The following is a 23,035-nucleotide window of genomic DNA, read 5'->3' as shown; positions in this document are numbered from 1 at the left end:
CAAAATACTATGCATACTGTGCATTTTATATACCATACTTCCAAAATGGCACGTGTAGTACGGTAGTGTGTTATTTGCGAGTGAGACACGGCCCGAGTGCTGTGTTGTGTCCGGCTGATCTGCGCAGGTCCTGAGTGAATGTTCTCTGGATCTGCCCCTCACTTCCTGTAGTTCCTTCCCACCTTCCCACCCAAGCAGCCAGCCAACCAACCAACCTGCACCGTCTCACATTATCCGCGAGTTTAGACGCCAAACGGCTGCCAGACGCGCTCGAGCTCGCATTGAGGTAAGATGCTTTTGGCGCGCCGCCGCTGTTACTTTGTATCTTTGATCCAATATGACGTGCTGTCTGTCCATTATGACGCAGGCGCGTCTGGAAATCAGTGCGAACGCCGCGTTTCTCTCTGTCTGTCCGGTGTTGTGTCTAGCTTGTTGTGGCGGAAAATGTTGGTGCGACTGTTTAAGGCACAACTTTCCAGTGTCGTCGGCACGTTTTGCTGCGTTTCTCGCTGGTTTTGACGCGGAACTCTGAGGTTGTGTGTTGTGTGACTGCAGCTGGATGTGTACTGGTGTGTGTGTGTGTTAGTGGTGTGAATGGATGGAGATGCTTATGTTGAGTTGTATTGTAGAGGAGGGATTGTTATGCAGGACTGTGTGTGTGTGTGTGTACTCTTTCCACGAGAGAAAACTGTTGCAGTGCCCCCCCCCCCCCCCATGCTTTAACAAACATGTGTCCCAACATTCAGGTAGCTTTATTATTATCATCATGAAGTTTATCAAAGAGTGAAAAACGTGCATATTATATCCATATTCATGATATTCAAATTCAAATCCAAAAGGAAGAAACGAGAAACTATCTTTTGCAAAACGTCATGGACATTTGTACAATGATAGTATTGTTTTATAGTTATTGCTCAGTTCTAAAATATGTTGTAATTGTTCAATAATTTCATATTTTACCCAAACTGAAGAGTATATTTTGAATTATCATTATCTAAAATTAAGTAAAAGCCAGTAATATTTTGCATTGAGACATTATTGTCACGACAAACCAAATTCATATTACTGTAATGTGTGTGTCTGCGTGTGTGTGTGTGTATATATATATATATATATTTATATATTAGTAATACAATCTAAATCATAAAATGTGTAAATTACAAAATATTTTAAAATCAACAAAGGCAATGGTGTCTGGATGTAGAGTCATTCTGAGACATTGGAAATCTGTTACGCCCTCTTCGTTTGATGAATGGCTAGAAATCATGTCCAGTATTGCTAGCTATGAACGTGTGATATTTAGAGTTTCAGGACGCCTGGATTTGTATATGAAAATTTGGGGCTCTTTTCTTGCTTTGATTGAGAAAATGGCATAACGATATAAGTATAATGTTAATATATGGCAGAAATATATGTAAAGTCTAAGAGGCCGTGGTGTGTCTAAACCCTAAATATGTATATATTCTATTTAATTATGTATTTTTTTTTTTATTTTTTTTTCTTCTTTATTGGGGGTGGGGGGTGGGTTCAATTGTTAGATGTCATTTTCATGTTATAATGTCATATTTCTGACTGTTACTGTTAAGTGTTATATTAAGCTAGTTTTGTTAATGTCATTTGCTTAAATTAAGTTTGGACTGTTTTACTATGTTCAAAAAAGCAAAATAAAAACAAAATATTTTAAAATCATTGTCCTTTTTTTGGACTTTTTATTTTTCTTTATGCTAAATATTTTGATGAATTTAGGTCGTCAAAGAGTGAAAAAAATGTGTAGAACATATTTTATCCCAAGCTCAAAAGAAATAAATTAGAAACGATATTTTACACTCTGAAATTAAACGAGGATTGTTTTTAAGAGTCTCAGAGTGCTGCTGCAGCGCTGCAGGTCGTCTCCTCATCTGTCCTCTGATATGTTGCTGTTTGACTAGCTGCTGACCCAGATTGTAAATGTTTCACTGCAATGCCCTTGTCTCCTCCCTTGATGTTGAAGCGTCCTCTCCGGCTGATATATTGTGTCTGGGAATGACTTCAGTTCAGTTCATCTCTGCCGGCTGGATCCGTGCACCTGGCTCACTGATTAATTTCCCCCCATTGTTTGCTGTAATACTTCATCAGCCGTTCCAGGACATAGAAAAATGAGAATTTGTGTCCGAGAGGGTCGTTTCCCAGGGCTTTTCCACTCAAAACATGGAAATGTTTATCTCCCTGTACATGCCGTTATAGAGTTGGCCATAGACTGCCAGGCGCTCGCAATGAAAAATGCAATGAAATGGAAATTTAATTGAAGTTGACAAAATGATTTTTTCCCTCAAGCCTAAAAGCAGCCAAAACCGAAAGCAAGAGTGACAGAAAGAGAGAGAAACTTTCCTTTTTCACAAAACACTGTAGCCTTTTTATATAGAAAACACTTTTTGGTCACCGTACAAGCCCAGTTAAGAATAAATCATGGACTGTAATACAGTAAGGTACAGAGCATTGATTTTTCTTTTCTTTTCTTTTTTCTTTAATATTTTCTATAATATTTAATATTAATATTGAGTATTACAGCACACACACACACACACATATATATATATATATATATATATATATATATATATATATATATATATCTTTACTATGACTTTATTCATTTAACACATCCCTCCTGAATAAAAGTATTAATTTCTTTAAAAAAAAGAAAGAAAAAAAATGTACTGACCTATGTAATTTTTAAATAAATGCTGTTCTTTTAAACTTTACTAATCAGAGAATCCTAAAAAAAAAATCACAATATATTAATATATTAAAGTATATTAAAATATAAAACTGAATATTTCACAAAAAATATTTTTTTTCTGTATTCTTGATCAAATAGATACAGCCTTGATGAGCAGAAGAAACTTCTTTAAAAAACATTAAAAATCTTACTGACCCCAAACTTATGAGCAGCTATGTATATATGTGTGTGTATGTATGTGTATATATAGATATATACACTATATTGCCAAAAGTATTGGCACCCCTTCTAATGAACATGTTTGACTACTTTAGTAATTTCTAAGCATATGTTTAAGCATATAATGATATTCTAGGGAATTGTGTGCTTCTAATTTTATAGCAACAGTTTGGACAGAACCCTTTTCTATTCTAACATGACAGTGTCTCTGTGTATAAGACATGGTTCAGAAAGACATGATTGATTGAGTCAGTGTGGAAGAACTTGACTGGTCTGCAGAAAGACAAGTCCTGATCCCAGCTGAACTCCTCTGGTGTGACTTTATATGCAGACCTTGAGCCACAAACTCATCAACAAACACCAATATTAGATATTAGAATTTATTAATTTATAAGCATAAATTGCAATATTAACATAAATATTAACATTTTATATATAAACACCATAATATATACATGTACAATTGACAGAAAACGTATGTAAGCATTACAGTTTGGGGGAAAATGTTCTTAATTAACTTGGCAGTATAGTAATGAAATAGCTCCTAATGGTTCTACAAAAGGCTTCTTTGAAAAAGTATTTGTATCTTTGTGTATTGTGACCTGGACATGTTTTGGGTCAGATTCACACATGAGCTCATCCACAAGAGGGTGCTATCACGTCCATTAGGAGTCGATGGAGCTGAACTGAAGTGAAGTGTAAAGTTGGTCACCACTGAGTCTGAATGTGAAATATTGCCAGTCGATTATATGAGCCTCAAATGTGTTTTTGCTTTTATTTGCTCTTTACCCTAGATGACCGTGAACACTGGCAACCAACACAGAGACCTTGTAATGCAATATCCAGATTCAGCCCTGGTGATTTGTCACTCGTGTCCCTTCTCGTTGGCTGGATTTCTCTTTCCGCTTGCACAGTATGTGTTCCAAAAGGAATAAAAATCAGTAAGGAAAACAGATGTTGTCCTGTTAACTCCGGGCTTTCAAGATAAGAGGCTGTAAAAGCGATCGGGGACAGAAATAAGTCCAAACGTACATTCTTCTCTTCTGCTGCAGTTTTTGTTGGGCATTTCCTTCAAATGCTATAGTTAAGAACCTACACACAAACAGTTTAATTTAACACTTTGCAAGTGTCTCATTTTATTTTTTTTCCCTCATTCGCTTTAAGGATGATAGCATAGTGATTAGCAGAGCCAAGGACTTTTGTTGTCTCATCACGTCCATTTTGAGACACTTCTGCAAGTGCACTTGACTGCTGGTCGTAAGGACGGCCAGCTGTTTTACAGCTTGGACCTGAACGTGTGTGAAATCGCATTAGTGTTGTGTTGTCAGGAGCCATCAGCACTCATTTTGTGTCGTGTCATCAGTTCCCGGCTTCTGGGTAACTGTGTCAAATCAACCAGATTTCGGAAACTTCACTCTTAAAAATAAAGATGCCATAGAAGAACCTTTTTGTCTAAATGGTTCCATAAAGATCCTTTAACATATGAAGCACCTTTCTGTTTCACAAAAGGTTCTTTGTGGTGAAAGAAGGTTCTTCAGATGCTAAAAAGGTAAGGAAGAGATGGTTCTTTAAAGAACCTTTGACTGAATGGTTCTTTGTGGAAGCAAAAATGGTTCTTCTGTGGCATTGCTGTGAAGAACCTTTTGAAGCAGCTTTATTTGTGAGTGTTCCTCGGCTCAATTTTTTTATTTTGTTAATTTTTTCTGAAGAACAACAAACATAAATAGTGATGAAACCCAAATTATTAAATGTCATGGATGAATATTTAGGTTACTGAATAATCCACTGTTTTGTAGAATGTCACATGAGATTTGGAGCCAAATTCCAGGAGTCGGAAAATGACTTTAGAAAGATGGCAGCATCATTGTGTTGGTTTTACTCAGAGATTGGTAGCTCAAAATCTGTTGACTTTAGTATTCTTTGTTTCATTATACAATAGTGGCAGTTTCAAAAATTGGGGGAAAAAAACACTTTTTTTTTTTCTTTCTCCAAGGTTTGCATGCCTGTAACTCAAGATGCATTAAAGACATCTTAATTTTCTTTTAGATTCTTATTCTTAACAAACATTTCTTTTGGTATACCAATTTTTAAGGCTCTGTATGATTCAGCTCCAGAGATATGGGGATCTTAATGTGTCTCCATGAGTACATTTTACACTCTTTCAGTGGTCAGAAATCGAATGTCGGCCCCTATGCATAGAGCGGATACTTTTTGTTTAAAAGAGGAATTTCTGAAGAACAATGGATTTTTAACATGAAATGTGTCTTGTTTCTTTCTACCACAACAACTGTGTAGAACATACCCGACTGATTGACAAAACCATGTGTTTTCCAAAGTTTGCATGCCTGTAACTCAAGAAGTTTTGAAGTTATCATAATACCTTTTTAGATGTTGCTTCATGAGAAACTTTTCTTTTGGTATCTCCATTTCTCCAGAGAAATGGGGATCTCAGTCTGGCTCCATGAGTAAATTTGGTGAAAAAACAAATGTGGGTCACTTTGCATATAGCTACCGGTAATACTTTTTTCTTTTAAAGATGAATGTCTGAAGAACAAATAATGTTAAAAAAACAAAAAAAAAACAAATGTATCTTGTTTCCCTCTATCGAAACCATTGCATAGAACATACCTGAGTGACAAAAATATCATTTTTACAAAATTTGCATGCCTATCACTCAAGATGCATTGAAGCCATCTAATTCCTTTTTAGATTCTGGTTCTTAACAAACTTCTCATTTGATATCTCCATTTTTAAGGCCCTATACGGTTCAGTTTTTTTTTTTGTTGAGATATTGGGATCTCAATTTGGCTCCAAGAGTGAATAATTAAATTGTACAGATTTTCTGTGGTCAATAACCAAATGTGGGTCACTTTACATACATGTTTGGATAATGAATGACTGAATTGATTGAATCAGCCACAAAATATGGCCCCCGGCTGATGTCGCTTTGACCTTTGCTTGTAGTAGCTGCTCGTAGCACCAGATTGAGTTACAAATGCAACCCAAACACTGGCAATTAAATGGCAAAAGAACGAGAGGAAATTAGTCATTACTCACAGTTTGCTTTTGGAGACCATGAGTGAGGGCTCGATTCCAGGGTTAGATATGATATCCCGATTAACGACCCTGCAGAAATTCACTCCGATTTACTGGAATTGTTGAATTATTTAAAATAAGAGTTTTCTATTTTAGTATACTTTAAAATATAATTTATTTCTGTGATCAAATCTGAATTTTCAGCATCATTCCTCCAGTCTTCAGTGTCACATGATCCTTCAGAAATCATTCTAACATGCTGATTTATAATCAATGTTGGAAACGTTTGTGCTGCTTAATATTTTTGGGTCGTGATACTTTTTTCAGGATTCTTTGATAAAATGTTAAAAATAAGTGTTTATTCAAAATGTAAAAGTCATTGGTGTTTGATGAGTTTGTGGCTCAAGTTCTGCATATAAAGTCACACCAGATGTGTTCAGCTGGGATCAGGACTTGTCTTTCTGCAGACCAGTCAAGTTCTTCCACACTGACTCAATCAATCATGTCTTTTTGAACCGTGTCTTACACACAGAGACACTGTCATGTTAGAATAGAAAAGGGTTCTGTCCAAACTGTTGCTATAAAATTAGAAGCACACAATTCCCTAGAATATCATTATATGCTTAAACATTAAGATTTGTACTCATGGAAATGACTAAAGTAGTCAAACATGTTCATTAGGAGGGGGTGCCAATACTTTTGGAAATATAGTGTATAATGAGCCCTAATCTATACAGGTAGGCAATCAGCTATTGGGGTTTTTGTAGGTTTTATCCGGCTCTGATTTCCTTTGACTTATCATCATATCATCGTATGGATATATATCACGTGGTCAGTGTCACAGACTTTACTCTCGAGGTAATTGGAACCAGTGCTTGATCCGAACGGGAGAAATGGATAGTGTGTGACGGCGTTCAGAAGTCATATGTGAAATATTAGAGACGGAGCGCAGTCCTCTCGCTGTCTCCGTCCGTCACTCGCACAGCTGTCACTGCTGCTGGGTTTGATAGAATGGAGGCGTTGAGCAGAAACAGGTGTTGTGTATTAGTTCCACTTTTTTTATTCCCCCCCTCAAAATGTCACCGGGCTGGATTGAGTTGTCAGAGGGCATTATTGTGAAATACGGCTGGAGGTTTTTGTTTGACTATTGCTACAAAACATTTTCTTTCCCTGAGGGAAGAAAAATGGGAAAAATGTCATCCAGGTGGACTGACCTCAGAAATGAAAGCTGAGCGAGACAAAGGCTTTGAATTGGTGAAAGATTCCTGCTGGTTTTTAATTTGTTAAACTTGTTTAGCTCAGGTTTAGCTGGTTGGTCAGTGCTTCCCACGTTATTGAAGTGTAATGGGTCCAATACCATTGAATTTCTTTCAAAACACTTTTTTTTGAAAATGTTTTTTTGGTATTATGTTAATAAAGATATTAACACACTAAACGTTATTTAGTACTAAAATACACTATATTGCCAAAAGTATTGGCACCCCCTTCTAATGAACATGTTTGACTACTTTAGTATATAAGCATATAATGATATTCTAGGGAATTGTGTGCTTCTAATTTTATAGCAACAGTTTGGACAGAACCCTTTTCTATTCTAACATGACAGTGTCTCTGTGTCTAAGACACGGTTCAAAAAGACATGATTGATTGAGTCAGTGTGGAAGAACTTGACTGATCTGCAGAAAGACAAGTCCTGATCCCAGCTGAACTCCTCTGGTGTGACTTTATATGCAGACCTTGAGCCAAAAACTCATCAAACACCAATGACTTGTACATAAGGGTGCTGTCATTTTAGACGCGTCCAAAACTGTTGCAACAGAGATGGAAATACAATTTTTAAATACATGAATTATGTTTCTATCTTTGTTGTCACAGTTTTGTTAGTGCCTTCTTCTGTTCTAAAGAAGGGGGTCCCAACACTTTTGCCCTTATAGTGTCTATAAGTCATTGGTGTTTGGTGATGAGTTTTTGCATTTGCGTTTTTAAATTCGACGAATATTCAAAATTAAATTTTTTTTTTTTTTTTACAGCCCTAGTTCATTCACGTTGCATTCGAATTTCAGGTGTGCATCAGGCAGCCTTATCAGTGGCCCACGAGATGCGATGAAGATGTAGGTGTCACTGCATTTTAATGCTTTTTTTTTTACCCATCCAGTTGAACCCACTGGATGCAGCGCTGCTGCGATGTTCATTCAAAATACTGCGGAAAAAGAGAACATCAATGCGGAGATGATGTTGTTTACGTTAAAACTGAAACCAAGCCGTTCACACACAACGCATATTTATCACATTTTCTAGAGGAACATGTACGGGTCTCTCCCCATTCCACTGCATCTCATGTTTTTAAATGAAAAAAGTAACGTTACTCTTTGTGATTGGTTTTCCGTGCTTTGTATTAAACTGTATTAAACTTATTTTTTTAAATGACTATAGTTTTTATTAATTTTAATTTCAGTTTTAGTCATTTTGGTACATCAGGTTAAATAAAGATAAAATAAGTTAAAACTTTTATGTTTTGTTTTATTTCAGTTAACATTTATTTGTACATTATTTGTTTACTGTAATAACCCCAAAAAACACATTTCAATTACCAAAAATGTTTTAAATGGTTTTATTTTTAGTTAACAATAATAACCCTGTTCCAAAAATATTTTTCAAAACAGAGAAATTATAAATAAATATTCTGCTTTTGTTAATTATTATTTGATCAATTCAAAGGCCTTTTGAAGTGCATTTTATCGGTCAGCAAACTAAATTTTGCATGAGATGAAAATGCAAAAAGATTATTTCCGAGCCGTTCTCCGGATTGAATTCAGCTCAGGATCTCTTCAGGACTCTCTGATCCTTTGGAAAGAGAGCGACCCCTGTGACCTGTGGCCTCAAAACTCCGCTTCCTTGCACAACCTGTTCGCATTTATCATGTTTTCAGATGATGCCTTGAAGACGGATGGCTCTACTCAAGGTCTCACTGCAGCGTCCAAAAGTCTGCGCCCTTAATTCAATGAGATTAATTGGAAAAATGTGCAAATGCAAGTCATATTTGCTAACCAGTGTCGGGATCCACTAAATCTTGCCAGAGTTTGGTGCGCTGGGCTGCAGACGGGCTTGGAGAGATCATTAGCCTGACACTAAGCAGAGGAAAGATCTGGAAAGACGCTGGACACAGACCAAACGTCCTGCTCCAGAGCCCGGGTTTCTCAGTCTGTCATGAAAAAGTACTGAAATGAGTCTTCAGAAATATACTCTTATATGCATGTATGCAAAGCTGATACATGTTAATAGCTTCATAAACTGGACTAGTTTAACTTTTCAGTAAATCTTCCTGCTCAAACCTCAATGGTTCTTTCACATTTACCTTTTATGCATTTAGCAGATGCTTCAATCCAAAGCAATTTATGGAAGAGGAAATGAGAATTAAAAAAATTCCCCTAAAATATGCAAATGAATTGTCCTGTGATTATTGTTTTAGTAATTTAAACATCTTAAAATAGGCTTCTTTTTCTATATAAAAATTGTATTTATTTATTTATTTTAAAATATTATTGGTCCTAAAATAGGATTTATGCCATATAAGTAAATATTTAGTTATACATCTAAAATTACTAGCTGGACTAGGCTTCATTTTCTATAAGATAATTTTAATTTAATCATTGAAATATATCATTCATCCTAAAATAGGCTTACTGTTCTATAAGAAAATATATAATTTAGTAATTTAAACATAACAGTCCTAAAATAGGATTCATGTCATATAAGAAAAATTGTATTTATTTATTTAAAGATATTATTCATCCTAAAATAGGCTCTTCATGTTCTTAAAAGAAAATATATTATTTATTTATGGAAAACTATTAACAGTCCTAAAATAGGCACTTTTCAATTAAAAGTGTTTGTCTTATTTGTTTGTGTGTGTGTAATATATATGTGTGTGTGTATATACAGTGGTGGCCAAAATTGTTAGAACACTTGGCATATTTAACCTCCTGAGACCCTGCGTCCTCATATGAGGACATTTATATTTTAGTGAATTTCTCTGAGATTATAGCCTACATGTCTGGATGTCCTGTACAGAGCACATTCAGGGCTTTTCAGAGTAAAAAATGGCCATGATTTTAACGGTAAAAAACTGTTCAATGGTTAACGGTAAGTTCCTGTAAAAATTACAGGGAAAAACGTAAATAGACATTCCCAGAATTCCCTCCGTTGAATTTAATATTTTTTCTTAGTTTTTTATTATCAGTTATGTTTATTAGGGTTGTATGTTAAAACTGTAAAACCGAAAATGTTTTTACCGTATTTTTTTACGGTAGAATTCTGGCAACCACAGCTGCCGTTTTTGTACTGTAAAGTTTACGGATTTTTTTTTACAGTGTACTAAAGGATGTTTCACCATGACCACTCCCTCTCCTTGGCCTTCAAAACACATGACATTAATTTAGTGATCAAGTGTAACACCCTTATGGAAATAAGATAATATTTTGTAATTATCATTTAAATCTGACTAATTTTTAAACTGTTTGTCATAAATCAACATCTCAGGAAAATGTTATAGGGTTTCAAATCAAAATTTGACTTTCTGTTACGAAACAGGACTTTGATTTAAATACATGTCCACTGTAGCGGACACCAGGACTTAAAGCATGTTTATTACACATTTTGGGAGACACAATAAATGAATTGGGAAAGAAAATAAATTTCAATATTCCTATGAAATATTATATATTATTATGAAAATCTTGTCAATTATTACTCCCATTATTACACTTCTTTTTTCATTACATGTTGCCCGAAAAACACATTAATATGCAAATTAGATACAGTTTATAGATACATTGTATATAATGAGAAAACCCGTTTATGGCCATTTTACACGCATTTCGCAAAAAGAAAAATGGTATATCAAATCATTCTGTTATGACATAGTTGAGGATCATCTTTATACAACGTTTGGTATCAAAAAATTCTGAAACTTAAAAACGTATTAGTGATAAAAAAAATCTATTGTTTTTGCCTATGCGTGGTCATTCATGTCTTTTTATTTATTTTTTAAATTGAGTCCCGGTGTCCTTTACCGAGGACATAGCATATCATATGAATTAAATATCATTTTTTTCTAATGCTCTAAATGATGTAGTGACATGAAAAAAATACTACATTTTTCCTATTTTTTTATTTTCTTCTGGGTCTTAAAAGGTTAAGAGGTTTCAGTTGTTTTGGTTGAATTGGCCATTACAATACCCATAAAACTACCTGCCACGGAAGGAATCTGCTGGAACATTGAAAATGATGGACTGGCCCCCCAAAGTCCAGACCTCAACCCCATCCAGCAAATCTGGGGCGAGTTGGAAAATAATTAAAGAGCATGTTAGCAGAGGCTTGTATTTTCTGTCAAAGTGAATCTGTTCAGTAGTTTCTGGGAAGTTCTCTCTGCTTCAGTTGTTTAGTTTAACTACAGAAATATCCATTAGGTAGTCTGGCTTTTGATCGTGGAAAAAGTAAAGGATCTGTGAAAGCTCGCAAGTAGTTGAGATTGAGCAGAGCCGTTGTGGAGCTTCACCTGTAGGAGTGTTTTAGTTTTACACTAATGCATTATTCAACCATTTCAATTAACCAGTGTGGTTTGTTTCATTTCTGAAGCTTTGTGTTCTTGGGCGCTCCTTCATGACCTGATATTCCAGACCTTAGTGAGTACTTTTCTTAGCACTCATTTCTTAGGCTAGAAATATACTTTATGGTAATATATACAGCAGATGTGAATGCCCACTCAGTGCATTGCTAACGCTTATATCAGTAGAGCTGAGAGAGAAAACACTAGAAGAAGAGAGTTTGCACTGACGTTCACTTTAGTGCATCTGGTGGCATATTAACTGCAGTTTGACACACTTCAATGCAACTGTGCTGAAGTACAAGAAATACTTCCATGATAATGTAGTATTAATACTTCACAGCTTGCAGTTTATGTGCCTTTTTAGGGCCCAAGCCAGTAAGGCGCAGGGCCCTATTGTTCTTCTAAGGATTATTATTTTTTTTTTTTTTTTTTTTTTTTTTTTTTTTTTATTTCAATCATCCGGGCACTTTTGGGGGCCTTAACGTGCCCGAAAACTCTCGAAAATTGGCACGCACGTTGGAACCTGCGGCCATTAGGACGCCGCTGAGGCTGGGACCCGGGCGTGGCACAGGGGCTCTACGGCGCCCCCTGGAAAATTGTCAGAAAACTTGATGTATAGCTCACACATACTTGCACGTATTCATATGAAACTCGGTACACATATAGAACTCATTGAGCTGAACAACTTTCACGCAGCATGTCTTAGGCTCCGCCCAACAGGAAGTCGGCTATTCAGGGCTGTTTAAAAAGCGCATGCTCTGGAATTTGATATACTCCTCTGAGGATTTCCATACGATTGCCACCAAACTCGGTGAACATGATCTCAGGACATTGGGGACGCTAAATTGCGAAGATATTTTTGATATGTCGAACGGTTTGCCCGTGGCGAGGCGATGAAGTTATGGCGAAAAATGAGACCCAGGAAATGCCTAATAACGTCCACACACATTGTATGATGTAGATCAAACTTCAGTGATTTGTTCGTTGTATGATGCCGATCGGATAGATGTGACTATTATGACTGAAAGTTATAGCGCCACCAACTGGCTGCAGGAAGTGTCGTTTTCAAAATGCTTTGAATTCAGCATTTTATTTTTACTCGATTTGCTTCAAACTTCACCAGAATAATGTCAAAACACGGCCGATGTAAAACTGTGAAGGGAATATTGATATCTAAAATTATGTTGCCATGGCAACGTGTCAAAGTTGAAAATTCGTTTCTGGTGATTTTGAGGCAGATAACATGTTTAGAATGTCATGAAACTCAACACACATATGAGTATTAATGATAGTTAGACACTGGAAAAAGCTCATAAACGGGCGTGGAAGAGGCACTCTATAGCGCCACCTTTTGTCAAAAATGAGGGGGTTAGTTTTAGCTACAGACCCCAAACTCGGTACATAAATTGTTCTAATTAATCCGGACAACTTTCTAATTTACAGTCATTAGCTACGACCAACAGGAAGTCGGCTATATTTATTTTAATGTGGGTTTTTTTTAAAAACGGGCTGTAAACAAATTAATACTCCTCCAAGCAGAAACACGGAAATCACACCAAACATTTTTTATCATGATGCCAAAATACTGAAGATGCTAAATTGCGGACGGATTTAGGATATCTTGAACGATGATTTAATGGCAATTTATTAAAGTTACAGTAAAAAAGATCATTTTTTTTTTTTTTTTATCTTTTAAGAGCAGCTTCCAAACACTTCATAAAAAATTACATACACAGAACAATACAGTCTGAGGATATGTGATTAATTTCATGAATTTACAATACACTATGCAGAGGAGAAAATTTGAAAACTATCAGAGAGTTAGACTTAGACTGCTTCTGAGTGAGAGATCCCTGTCAGCCTGCAGCTGAGTGAGGGGTGGGGGTGGGGGTGGGGTGTGAGTGACTGTGTGAGTGACTGTGTGGATTGAGCCAGTGGGTGAGAGAGAGAAAGAGAGAGAGAGGGTCTGTTTTTTAAAATCTTTAAAAAATGCTTATAAATCATTAAAGATTTTGATAACACTTTATAATAAGGTCTCAATTCTTAACATTAGGAAATGCATTAATTAACGTGAACTAACAATGAAAAATATATTTTTACAGCATGTTAATTCTTCCATGATAGTATGAACTAACAAAGAACTTTTTTTTTAAAGCATTTATTAATCTTTTTAATGTTAGAAAAATAATCATGTTCAAAAGATTAACTTTAAAATGTAATAATATATAAACACATTTTGGAATTAATATTCATCAACATTAAATGGTATATAATTATTAATGATTATATATATATAATGATAGCTACAGACACCAAACTCGGTACATAAATTGTTCTTATTAATCCGGACAACTTTCTAATTTACAGTCATTAGCTACGACCAACAGGAAATCGGCTATTTTTTTTTTTATGTGTTTTTTTTTTTTTTTTAAACGGGCTGTAAACAAATTCATACTCCTCCCAAGCAGAAACCAACAATTCACACCAAACATTTTTTCACATGCTTCCAAGATACTGAAGATACTACATTGCGGACGGATTTAGGATATCTTGAACGGTGATTTAATGGCAATTTATTAAAGTCACAGTAAAAAATAACACTTTTCTTTTTTTTTATCTTTTAAGAGCAGCTTCAAAACACTTCATAAAAAATTACATACACAGAACAATACAGTCTGAGGATATGTTATTAATTCCATGAATTTACAATACACTATACAGAGGAGAACATTTTCAAACTTATCAGAGTTCTCCTGTCTCTGTGCTTCTAATGTGTGCGGTAGGTGACTGGGTGGGTGACTGACTGTGTGAGTTCAGTGAGTGTGGAGGGAGAGAGAGAGAGAGAGAGAGAGAGAGAGGGTCTGTTTAAACTTCTCAATAAAATCCTTAAAAAATGCTTATAAAGCATTAAAGGTTTTGATAACACTTTATAATTAAGTCTCATTTGTTAACAGTAGGGAATGCATTAATTAACATGAACTAACAATGAAAAATGTATTTTTTACAGCATGTTAATTCTTCATTGATAGTATGAACTTACAATGAACTAACAATGAACAAAATATTTTTAATATTAGAAAAATAGTCATGTTCAAAAAATAAAACTTTAAAATGTAATAATATATTAACACATTTTGGAATTGATTTTGATAAACATTAAATGGTATATATTTATTAATGATGTAAATTAACAACAGTTAAATAATGTTGTTTTTTAACATTGGTTAATTCACAAATAACATTAAATATTAACAATATATTTTTTACTTTATTAATTTGTGTTAGAAAAAATTATTCATGTTAGTTAATGGAAAAATAAATCATTAAAAAAAGCTTATAAATCATTAAAACCTTTGGTAACTATAATAATTTCTCATTTGTTAGCATTAGTAAATGCATTAACTAACATCAACTACCAATGAAAAATATATTTTCACAGAATTTAAAGTTTTATATGTTGTTCTGTGTGTGTGTGTTTCACTGAGTTGATGGTTTGGATTAACCCTTTAATTGCCGTATCCCTTAAAACCAAACTGCCAGAGGGTTACTGTGATGCTTGTGCTCGCTGGGCACCGTTTTATCGATGCCACCGGGGTGGCGTATGCTGACGGCTTGGGCCCGTCATCGCTGCTCGCAGCTATATTTTATTTTTATTTTAAAATGTCATTGCCCCAAAATGGCCCCTTTCAGTATTTTTTTATTTAAAATGAATGGTTGATTTTCTGTAAGAAAAAATATTTAATTATTTATTTGTTTGTTTGTATGTTTATTTGTTATTGTTTATTTTTATTATTCAATCCTAATCCTAATATGTACTTAATTTTCTTGAAAAATATTACTGATCCTAAATAAGCCTAATTGTCTATAAGAAATAATTATTTAGCCTATTTATTAAAAATGATCCTAAAATGCGCTTCATTTTCATTTAGAAATGTATGTATTTATTTGTTTAAAAAATTATTAATGGTCCTACAATAGGCTTCATGTTCTGTATGAAATTTATTAGTTTAGATTGCTATTGGTCCTAAAACATGGTTTTTATGTAAGAAATATTTATTTATTTATTTATCCAAAATAGCTTTTTGAGTTCTAAAAGAGGTTTAATTTTCTATAATAAAAATATTTAATTATTTACTTGTATGTTTATTTGTTTTTGTTTATTTTTAACTTTCATTCTGTATGCTTAATTTTATATTAAAATTATCCTAAATAAGCTTAATGGTCTATTAAAAATATTTATTTCTTTATTAAAAATGTTTAATGATCCTAAAATACACTTCATTTTCTTTTAGAAATATATTTATTTAATTAAAAAGATTAATGGTCCTAAAATAGTCTTCAGGTTCTGTACACTCAAAAAAATAGATCGTTGGTGTAACTTAATATAATTATGACACACATTTCCACGCATTTGAATTATGTTATCTCTGCTTAATCTAGGCAAATAGAACCCATAAGCAAAAATCATCTTCAGCCAATGAGGTCAAATTATTTTTGTTTTAATTGTCTTGTGAATTTAACTTTACACAATTTTGTCTTGTTGAGCCAATTAATTGAAACCACTTAAATTTAAACAACCAGAAATATGTTAACTGAACGACGTAATTGTCTTTTAAACCAGCTTTTAATTACTGATATTTCTGCCAAAATTTACTTACAAATCAAATACTCAATGTGAATGTCTCAAATCTTTCTTTATTCAGTGTCCAAAGTGAAACAAAAAACAGCAATTACCGATCAGTGCTGACCTACAATTTCAAAACTACTCCATTTTAGAACAAGACAGCAAACTACAGAGGTAGTTTTAAGGTTTCAGGCAGGTTGACAAATATTTTGTCGAATAAAGAAAAACTACACAACAGAAATAGAGGAGAAACAATATTGCTATTGCATGCAATTAAATAAAATGAAAATCAACCACTTTTAATGCAGATTTGGCAATTACTGCACTCAAGGGAAAAAACACCAACTTGTGCTTAGTGTAGAGATACAATCTCAAAACTAGTATCTTAAAACAAGATATTTTAAGAATCACATTAAAGCAACTACAGCAGTAGTTGTAAAGTTTCAGCCAAATCAAGAAATAAAACTTAGAAACCAACCACCGTCCGAAAACATAAAAAGAGGATTAACAATACTGATATATTGCATGTAACCAAATAAAATGACTATACAATAATAAAAAAATAATAAAAAAATTAAGAATTTCTGCTCAGTGTTGAGCTACAACAAAATAAAACAAGGTCAACTTACTCCAACATCTTGTTCTTCAGGGTTTGCACTTTTGGTGAAAGTCTGTGTCCATCCAGGTTGAAGAACACTTTCTGGATTACCTCAAATGTAGATTTGAGTTCTTGTGGGTAGCTAAGGTTCAAGGCGTAAATGAGTCCGAATAACATGGCCACTGCTACAGCTGCATTCCTCAAGGAGCTGAGAACCTCAGTCCCTTCAATCACGACACCAACATCTACAGGCTGATCCACTGGGTCATGTCCTTCATGTCGAACAATATAGATCCCCATTACTGTCTGCTTCATCGCTTCTTTGGCACTCAACCAATCGCAATCCTGTGCAAAATAAACAAAATATGCAGCATTTGTATGACAACTAATCTTTAAGAACACAGTACAGGTAATATATGAAAGTGAAGTAGACGGAAGAGAAGCATTTGCTTACAGCATACTCCTTGAACAGCTGTACATGGTCTTCATTCAAGTATGCACACAATGCTTTGAGGATACATTCTCTTCGCACAGCTATGCTGTTATTCTGAAAAAAAACCAAACAAAAAAAATAAAAATGCAAAACACAGATAAAAAAAAAAAAAATTTGAATATTGATAACCAAGAGGTGTGTATAACTTTGTGTACCAACCTGTGAAATGGGTTGCATGATGTTTTTTATTGTTCGGCCATTGACTCCACCTTTAGTGTGAAAAATCTTCATCAAGCTGTCTGAATATTGGTCAAGCACAACAATCAATTAGGAAATTGTAAAATCACAGGTATCAAAATGTATCAGTATGTAAAATCTGATTTAGATTTTACTATTATACATTTACATACTGGATTCCAAAACATGTATGTCCAAGCACCGATTAATAAAACACGTTCCTCTATTCCATGACAGTAATAAAAGGTGTTTTAAAAATATCCATGAATTAATTAAAATTAAATAACATTAATTAGCCTAATACTACTTACCCAATGGGGAAAAAACAAAGCCAAACATGATTTGTTATGTTGCTCTTGTAAAACCTGTGAAATGAAAACAAAAATGAATTAGCATGATATTTACTTAACTTGATAGTTATTTAATTTTTTTAATGTATCAGAATGAAACGATAAATAGATTCGGATGGTTTAGTTCTGCTACTGAAACCACTTCATGTCACTGTAAATTATAAATGAAACTTTCACTTTAAAAATTTGTGATCATACGTTCTATCACTCTTCTCTCCATACTCTGATTGTAAAGTGAAATGTTACTGTAAATTAGGGCTGCAGGATAATCATCGTGCATATGTCACACTGAGCTGCATTTACAACGCAGAGCCGTTGTTCACTGACGAGCTGTGCACCTGATGGAATTTACCGCTGATTACAGAACCGGCTTTACTGACGAGATGCGCGTTATACATCGTACAATGATGCGACCCTAACTATAATGTACTGTAACAGAATACCGCTAGCAAACCATGTCCCTTTAGTGACTCCATAGAACGCGTTTTTCGTTTTCCATGCATTTCCGAATACAAAAATCACGCGTTGGGTACAACATGTTACATCAAACATAAACTTGTATTTTAAGTGAAATAACTGTAAATCGTTTTTACTTGAATTTGCTGTGTTCTCGTCTCTACCCGTACGGAAATATCACCTTGCTAACAGCAAGCTCAACAAAATTCAATGGTTAATTGGTTAATGGTTCATTTTTGTAATATAACTCAAACGATCTAGTGAAATACGTTACCCCTTACAACTAGTGTCAGATCTAAGCAAATACCACGTTAATGTGTAAATATGCACATGAATACAGGCATTTAAACGAATTTGCTATTTCTTCATTGCGTATACAGGGTGATCCGAGTCCGTTTTAAATATAAAAAATAAAGAGTCAAATATCTGCTTGAATACAATACTAGGACTGTTTTGAACAGTTTTTAATAACTATCAGCACAATATAGACAAAGATGGTAAAAGATTTTTGGACTTACCGATTTCAAACAACTCCACCACATTAATGGCGTCGGCTGAAGCGGTCACCGGAAGTTCCTGTCTTCTGAGCATGCGCAGAAGAAGTAGTTGACTCGACTCAATTCCTTTTTGTAGTTTCAGCAAAAATTAGTTGAGCTCATTTAATTTCCCCTGGATTTAGTTTAGATTGATTTGAAATAACTGTGTATATCCCTTAAACTGATTCATTTTATTTGTCACAATATACTCTATTTATTTTAATCAAACAACACACAGATTTCATTTTTTTGAGTGTATGAAATGTATTTATTTAGATGGTCCTAATGGTCCTAAAACATGCTTTTTATAAGAAATATTAATTTATGTATTTAATTAAAATTATTCATAAAATAGGTTTCATTTTCTATAAGAAGTATATTAGTTTAAATGATTAATGATCCTGAAATAGGCACAATTTTCTATAAGAAAGAAATTGTTTGCATATTTGTTTATTTTTATTAATAAAAACCCTTAAATAGGCTTATTGTCTAAGAAATGTTTGTTAATTTAAAGTTTTAATGGTCCTAATATAGGCTTCATTTTCTGTAGAACTATTTTATTTTACTGGCCCTAACATAGGTTTTTTTTATAAGAATAAAAATAATAATTTACAATTCGTGCATTTACTTACTTTCTGTCAAATGCAACCCATACCTACAGTGGGCCAAATGCATTAAATGGTGACAGTGCCTGTTTATTTTCCCCAAAGACGCAACACAACTGTTCCTTGAGTGTCTTTAAAGGCTTCAAAAGCCGCCTTTGAATCCAGCGAGCTCTTTATGTATTCAGCAAACACTCAGATGTGCTCATGTTTGGCAGCAGAGACGGGACTGAGCTCAGTTTCTCTTGACACTTGTCGATCGTCCCGTGATACCAGAGCGAATGCTGAATCACTCTTCTGCTGCTTACTAACAGATCCCGGCTTTATGAAATTCAAGCCAGACTGAACGATTACAGGGCAAAGATCAGGATCGATCCAAGTGTGGGATGTGGGAAAGAAAAACATCTTTTGTTGCATCCACAAAATACATTTTCCTGGACTGTAAGTGAAACGGTATATGAGTCTTTTAATGCAGAGCTGCTTCTGTGATATCAATCTGACACGGCGGTTAGTAGCTTTTAGATGAGTGATACACAGTCTGGTCTTTGTTAGTTAAAGTTGACCCAAAAATGAAAATGTGCTCCACCTCCCTCAGGGCATCCAAGATGTAGATGAGTGTGTTTGTTCATCAGGTTTGTAGAAATGTGTCTGCATCAGTGTCTCAGCAATGGATGCTCTGCAGTGAATGGGTGCCGTCAGAATGAGAGTCTGATAAAAACATCACAATAATCCACACCACTCCAGTCCATCAGTTAACATCTGGAGAACACAAATCCATCAAGATGTTTTTTTGTTTGTTTTGTTTTTTAAACTATGAGTCCATAATCCATAATAACCAGGAGTGCACATAAATGGTGCGCATATTTGACCAAACTAAAAAACAGGCTGTTGACAGCTGCAAATGAAAAATGACCATTTTATATCGACAAACTGTACTACTGTATAATATTGTATTCCAATTGAAAGCATAAATCAATCTAGGCTATCACCTGCCGTTTTCAAAGCACAATGCAAAACGTAACATTTAATTCACTGACGCTCTTCTATCAGCAGCTCATATACTTACTTGCCGGCAACCCACCAAAATAAAAGCTTGCTGATTTTAAGTTTGAAAATCATAAATTCATATTTAAAAAAGGATTTTTAGATTAAAATAATTTAATACTGCCTTTTCATTGTAAAACATTAAAGTATTAAATTCAATATTATCATGCTTGTTTATTCTTTTATTAAAAAAAACTAACTAAAGTACAATAATATTATAATTACTATTATTAATAATTTTTGTGTAGTTATATTTAATGGGTCAACACTATGTGCGGTGTGAGGACCAAACCAAATCACCAGGTGTTCCTATGAGAACCAGGCTGAAAAACGTATGTGCACCCCTGATAATAACACTTCCTCCAGTGAAAAAGTGCTCTTGTCTGAATCAGGAGAGAAATCTGCACAGATCAAGCACTGTTTACAAGCCTAAAACAGCTCTAAGCTAAATATGTGGCTGGATTTTGATGCGAGACAACAGTAGATGGACTTTTTCACTGGAGGAAGTGCTATTATGGATTATGGACTCATATTTTAGCAGAAAGCAACAGTTTGAAGTTAAAACATCTTAATGATTTATCAACGCTTTGGACTCTTTGGATTCTGACGGCACCCATTCACTGCAGAGGATCCATTGCTGAGCAAGTGATGTGATGCTACATTTCTCCAAATCTGTTGAAGAAACAAACTCATCTACATCTCGGATGGCCTGAGAGTGAAGAAATTTTCAGTAAATTTTAAATTTTAGGTGAACAATTCCTTTTAATGCTGAAAACCTCTGTGCATTTCTGTTTAGTCAACCTCATTTTGACTTTGAATTCTTGAATTCTAGAAAGAGATTCAGCTTTGTTTTCAACATTTTTTTGAAGCTCCAAACCACTTCCTCTTTCACTTCCTCTAAAAATCTAATTAGCCAAGCGGCTGTTCCTAATGAAGGGAATTTATGAAGTGAATCCGCTCCGATGTGGGGGAAAAAGCCTTGTTCATTCACATCTAGGTTTTCCATGTCCATTTTCTCCCTCTTTTATTCATGTTGTCATCTGGAGTTTGCAGCTGTACAGTGTTCATGTGATGGATGAGCTTTTGCAGAAACGCTAAATATTTCCTCAAAATATAAGGTCTTTTAGTAGCATCTGTCTCATGTTTTTTCGGTACACGTCATGTTTTTTTTTCTTAAAGTACTTTATTCTTATAATGACTTGATGAACTTATATCATGGCTTTTGGTCACAGGTTTATTTGAGCGTGAATGTACTAAAAATGCAGTGTTGAATCTGTGTAGAAACCACATAGCAACATGTTAAACACCTTAGCAACCACATAATAACGCCCAGGCAACGACTCAAAACACCCTGGCATTGTGTGTGTGTGTGTGTGTGTGTGTGTTTCTCAGAGCTCTGTGTCAGTGGAATGTCTCTGTTTACTAGGCAAACGTTCCTGTCAATCCAGAGAGACGGATTCTCTCAGGAATGGGAGCAATGCAGACATCAATCACTGGCCCGGCTGGGCTAAATAATATTAAGCTACATTGTGAAAACCATAATTATTTACTGTGTTTTTTTTATTTGCCCATTAAGTTTCCTAGTGTGAGAGAGTTGAGACTGACTTGTTTCAACAGCGTCACTCATTCAGACTGCAGCAGCAGCAGCACAAATGCTGTCAGTCCGTGATTCTTTTCATGAATCAAACTCTGAATCTTTGATTCATTTAAATGATCACAAAAATGTTTAGGAAATATATATGAAGATAAATATTGCTGTTTTGTTATATTGGATCATATCAGAGAAAATGATCAAATATAATCTCTTTTTTTCTTGGAAAACATGTCTTGGTAATTTCATGTATTGTATTTTTGCATTAAACATTTTGAAAGTATATTTGGCATTGTTCAAATGTAAGCATTATACAATACAAATATTAAATTCTATTTTTTATTATTCTATAAAAATTCTTACAATATCAGTATTTTTTTTTTATTATATTGCAATATTACAATATATTACATTACAATTTCAATTAATGGAAACTGATTAACTAATAAAATTAAGACTAAAATATTTTTTCAAAATGTGAAATGACGTTGTGAGCATTATATACAATAAAAAATATTAAATTAAATTTTTTTTTTTTACTTTATGTAATTATATTACATTTTTAAAAATTATATTGCAATATTACATTACAATTAAGACTAAAATAATTTACAAATATTTATTTTAAATAGTTTTATTTTACTTTTATTCTTTTTTTTATTATATTGCAATATTACAGTATATTACATTACAATTATGGTTGGACGTAATGGAAGTAATACAAGTAATGGAAGACGTTTAACTAATAAAAATGTTTTTAAAAAATTAATTTGTTAAAAAAAAGTAAATTTTAAATCAAGATTTGTTTAATAAATTAAAATGTAAAAAAAAGAAGTGTAAAATGTATAAATATAATGTATGTACAATGTTGTTTTCATGATTTGTGCTTGTATAACAAAGAGGCTGGACAGTATGTAGTATACAGTTTTATATGTATATATATATGTGTGTATATATATATGTGTTCAGCAAGGGTGCATTA

The 23,035-nt window shown here is 34.0% G+C and overlaps 2 protein-coding genes across 2 annotated transcripts in view; one reads left to right on the top strand and one right to left on the bottom strand.

Annotated features, from left to right (window-relative positions):
- Nucleotides 1-160: 160 nt before the first annotated feature.
- LOC306844086 (protein dispatched homolog 1-like) overlaps nt 161-23,035 on the top strand; it is a 67,704-nt gene continuing 44,829 nt past the window's right edge. Inside the window, exon 1 of the mRNA XM_079375977.1 lies at nt 161-286. The gene's annotated coding sequence lies outside the window, so the exon portion shown is untranslated. The remainder of the gene's footprint in view (nt 287-23,035) is intronic.
- Nucleotides 15,933-18,862, bottom strand: LOC306843873 (uncharacterized protein). The gene is made up of 5 exons (XM_079375571.1): nt 18,799-18,862; nt 17,786-17,839; nt 17,457-17,536; nt 17,259-17,351; nt 15,933-17,149 (listed from the first exon to the last, which is right to left on the bottom strand). Exons 2-5 carry the CDS (start codon nt 17,811-17,813, stop codon nt 16,832-16,834), a joined length of 519 nt encoding a protein of 172 aa, XP_079231697.1. The 5' UTR covers nt 17,814-17,839; nt 18,799-18,862; the 3' UTR covers nt 15,933-16,831.

The sequence above is a fragment of the Barbus barbus genome (genome assembly GCF_936440315.1).
Source record: "Barbus barbus genome assembly, chromosome: 24".
NCBI lineage: Eukaryota > Metazoa > Chordata > Actinopteri > Cypriniformes > Cyprinidae > Barbus > Barbus barbus.
This window is presented reverse-complemented; position numbering and strand designations above follow the sequence as displayed.

Coding starts and splice junctions, on each gene's coding strand:
- LOC306843873 (XM_079375571.1), bottom strand. CDS start 17,813: ATGTTTGGCTTTGTTTTTTCCCCATTGG. Junction 17,537..17,785: donor CTTTGTTTTTTCCCCATTGG/GTAAGTAGTATT, acceptor ACCAATATTCAG/ACAGCTTGATGAAGATTTTT. Junction 17,352..17,456: donor TCATGCAACCCATTTCACAG/GTTGGTACACAA, acceptor GTTTTTTTTCAG/AATAACAGCATAGCTGTGCG.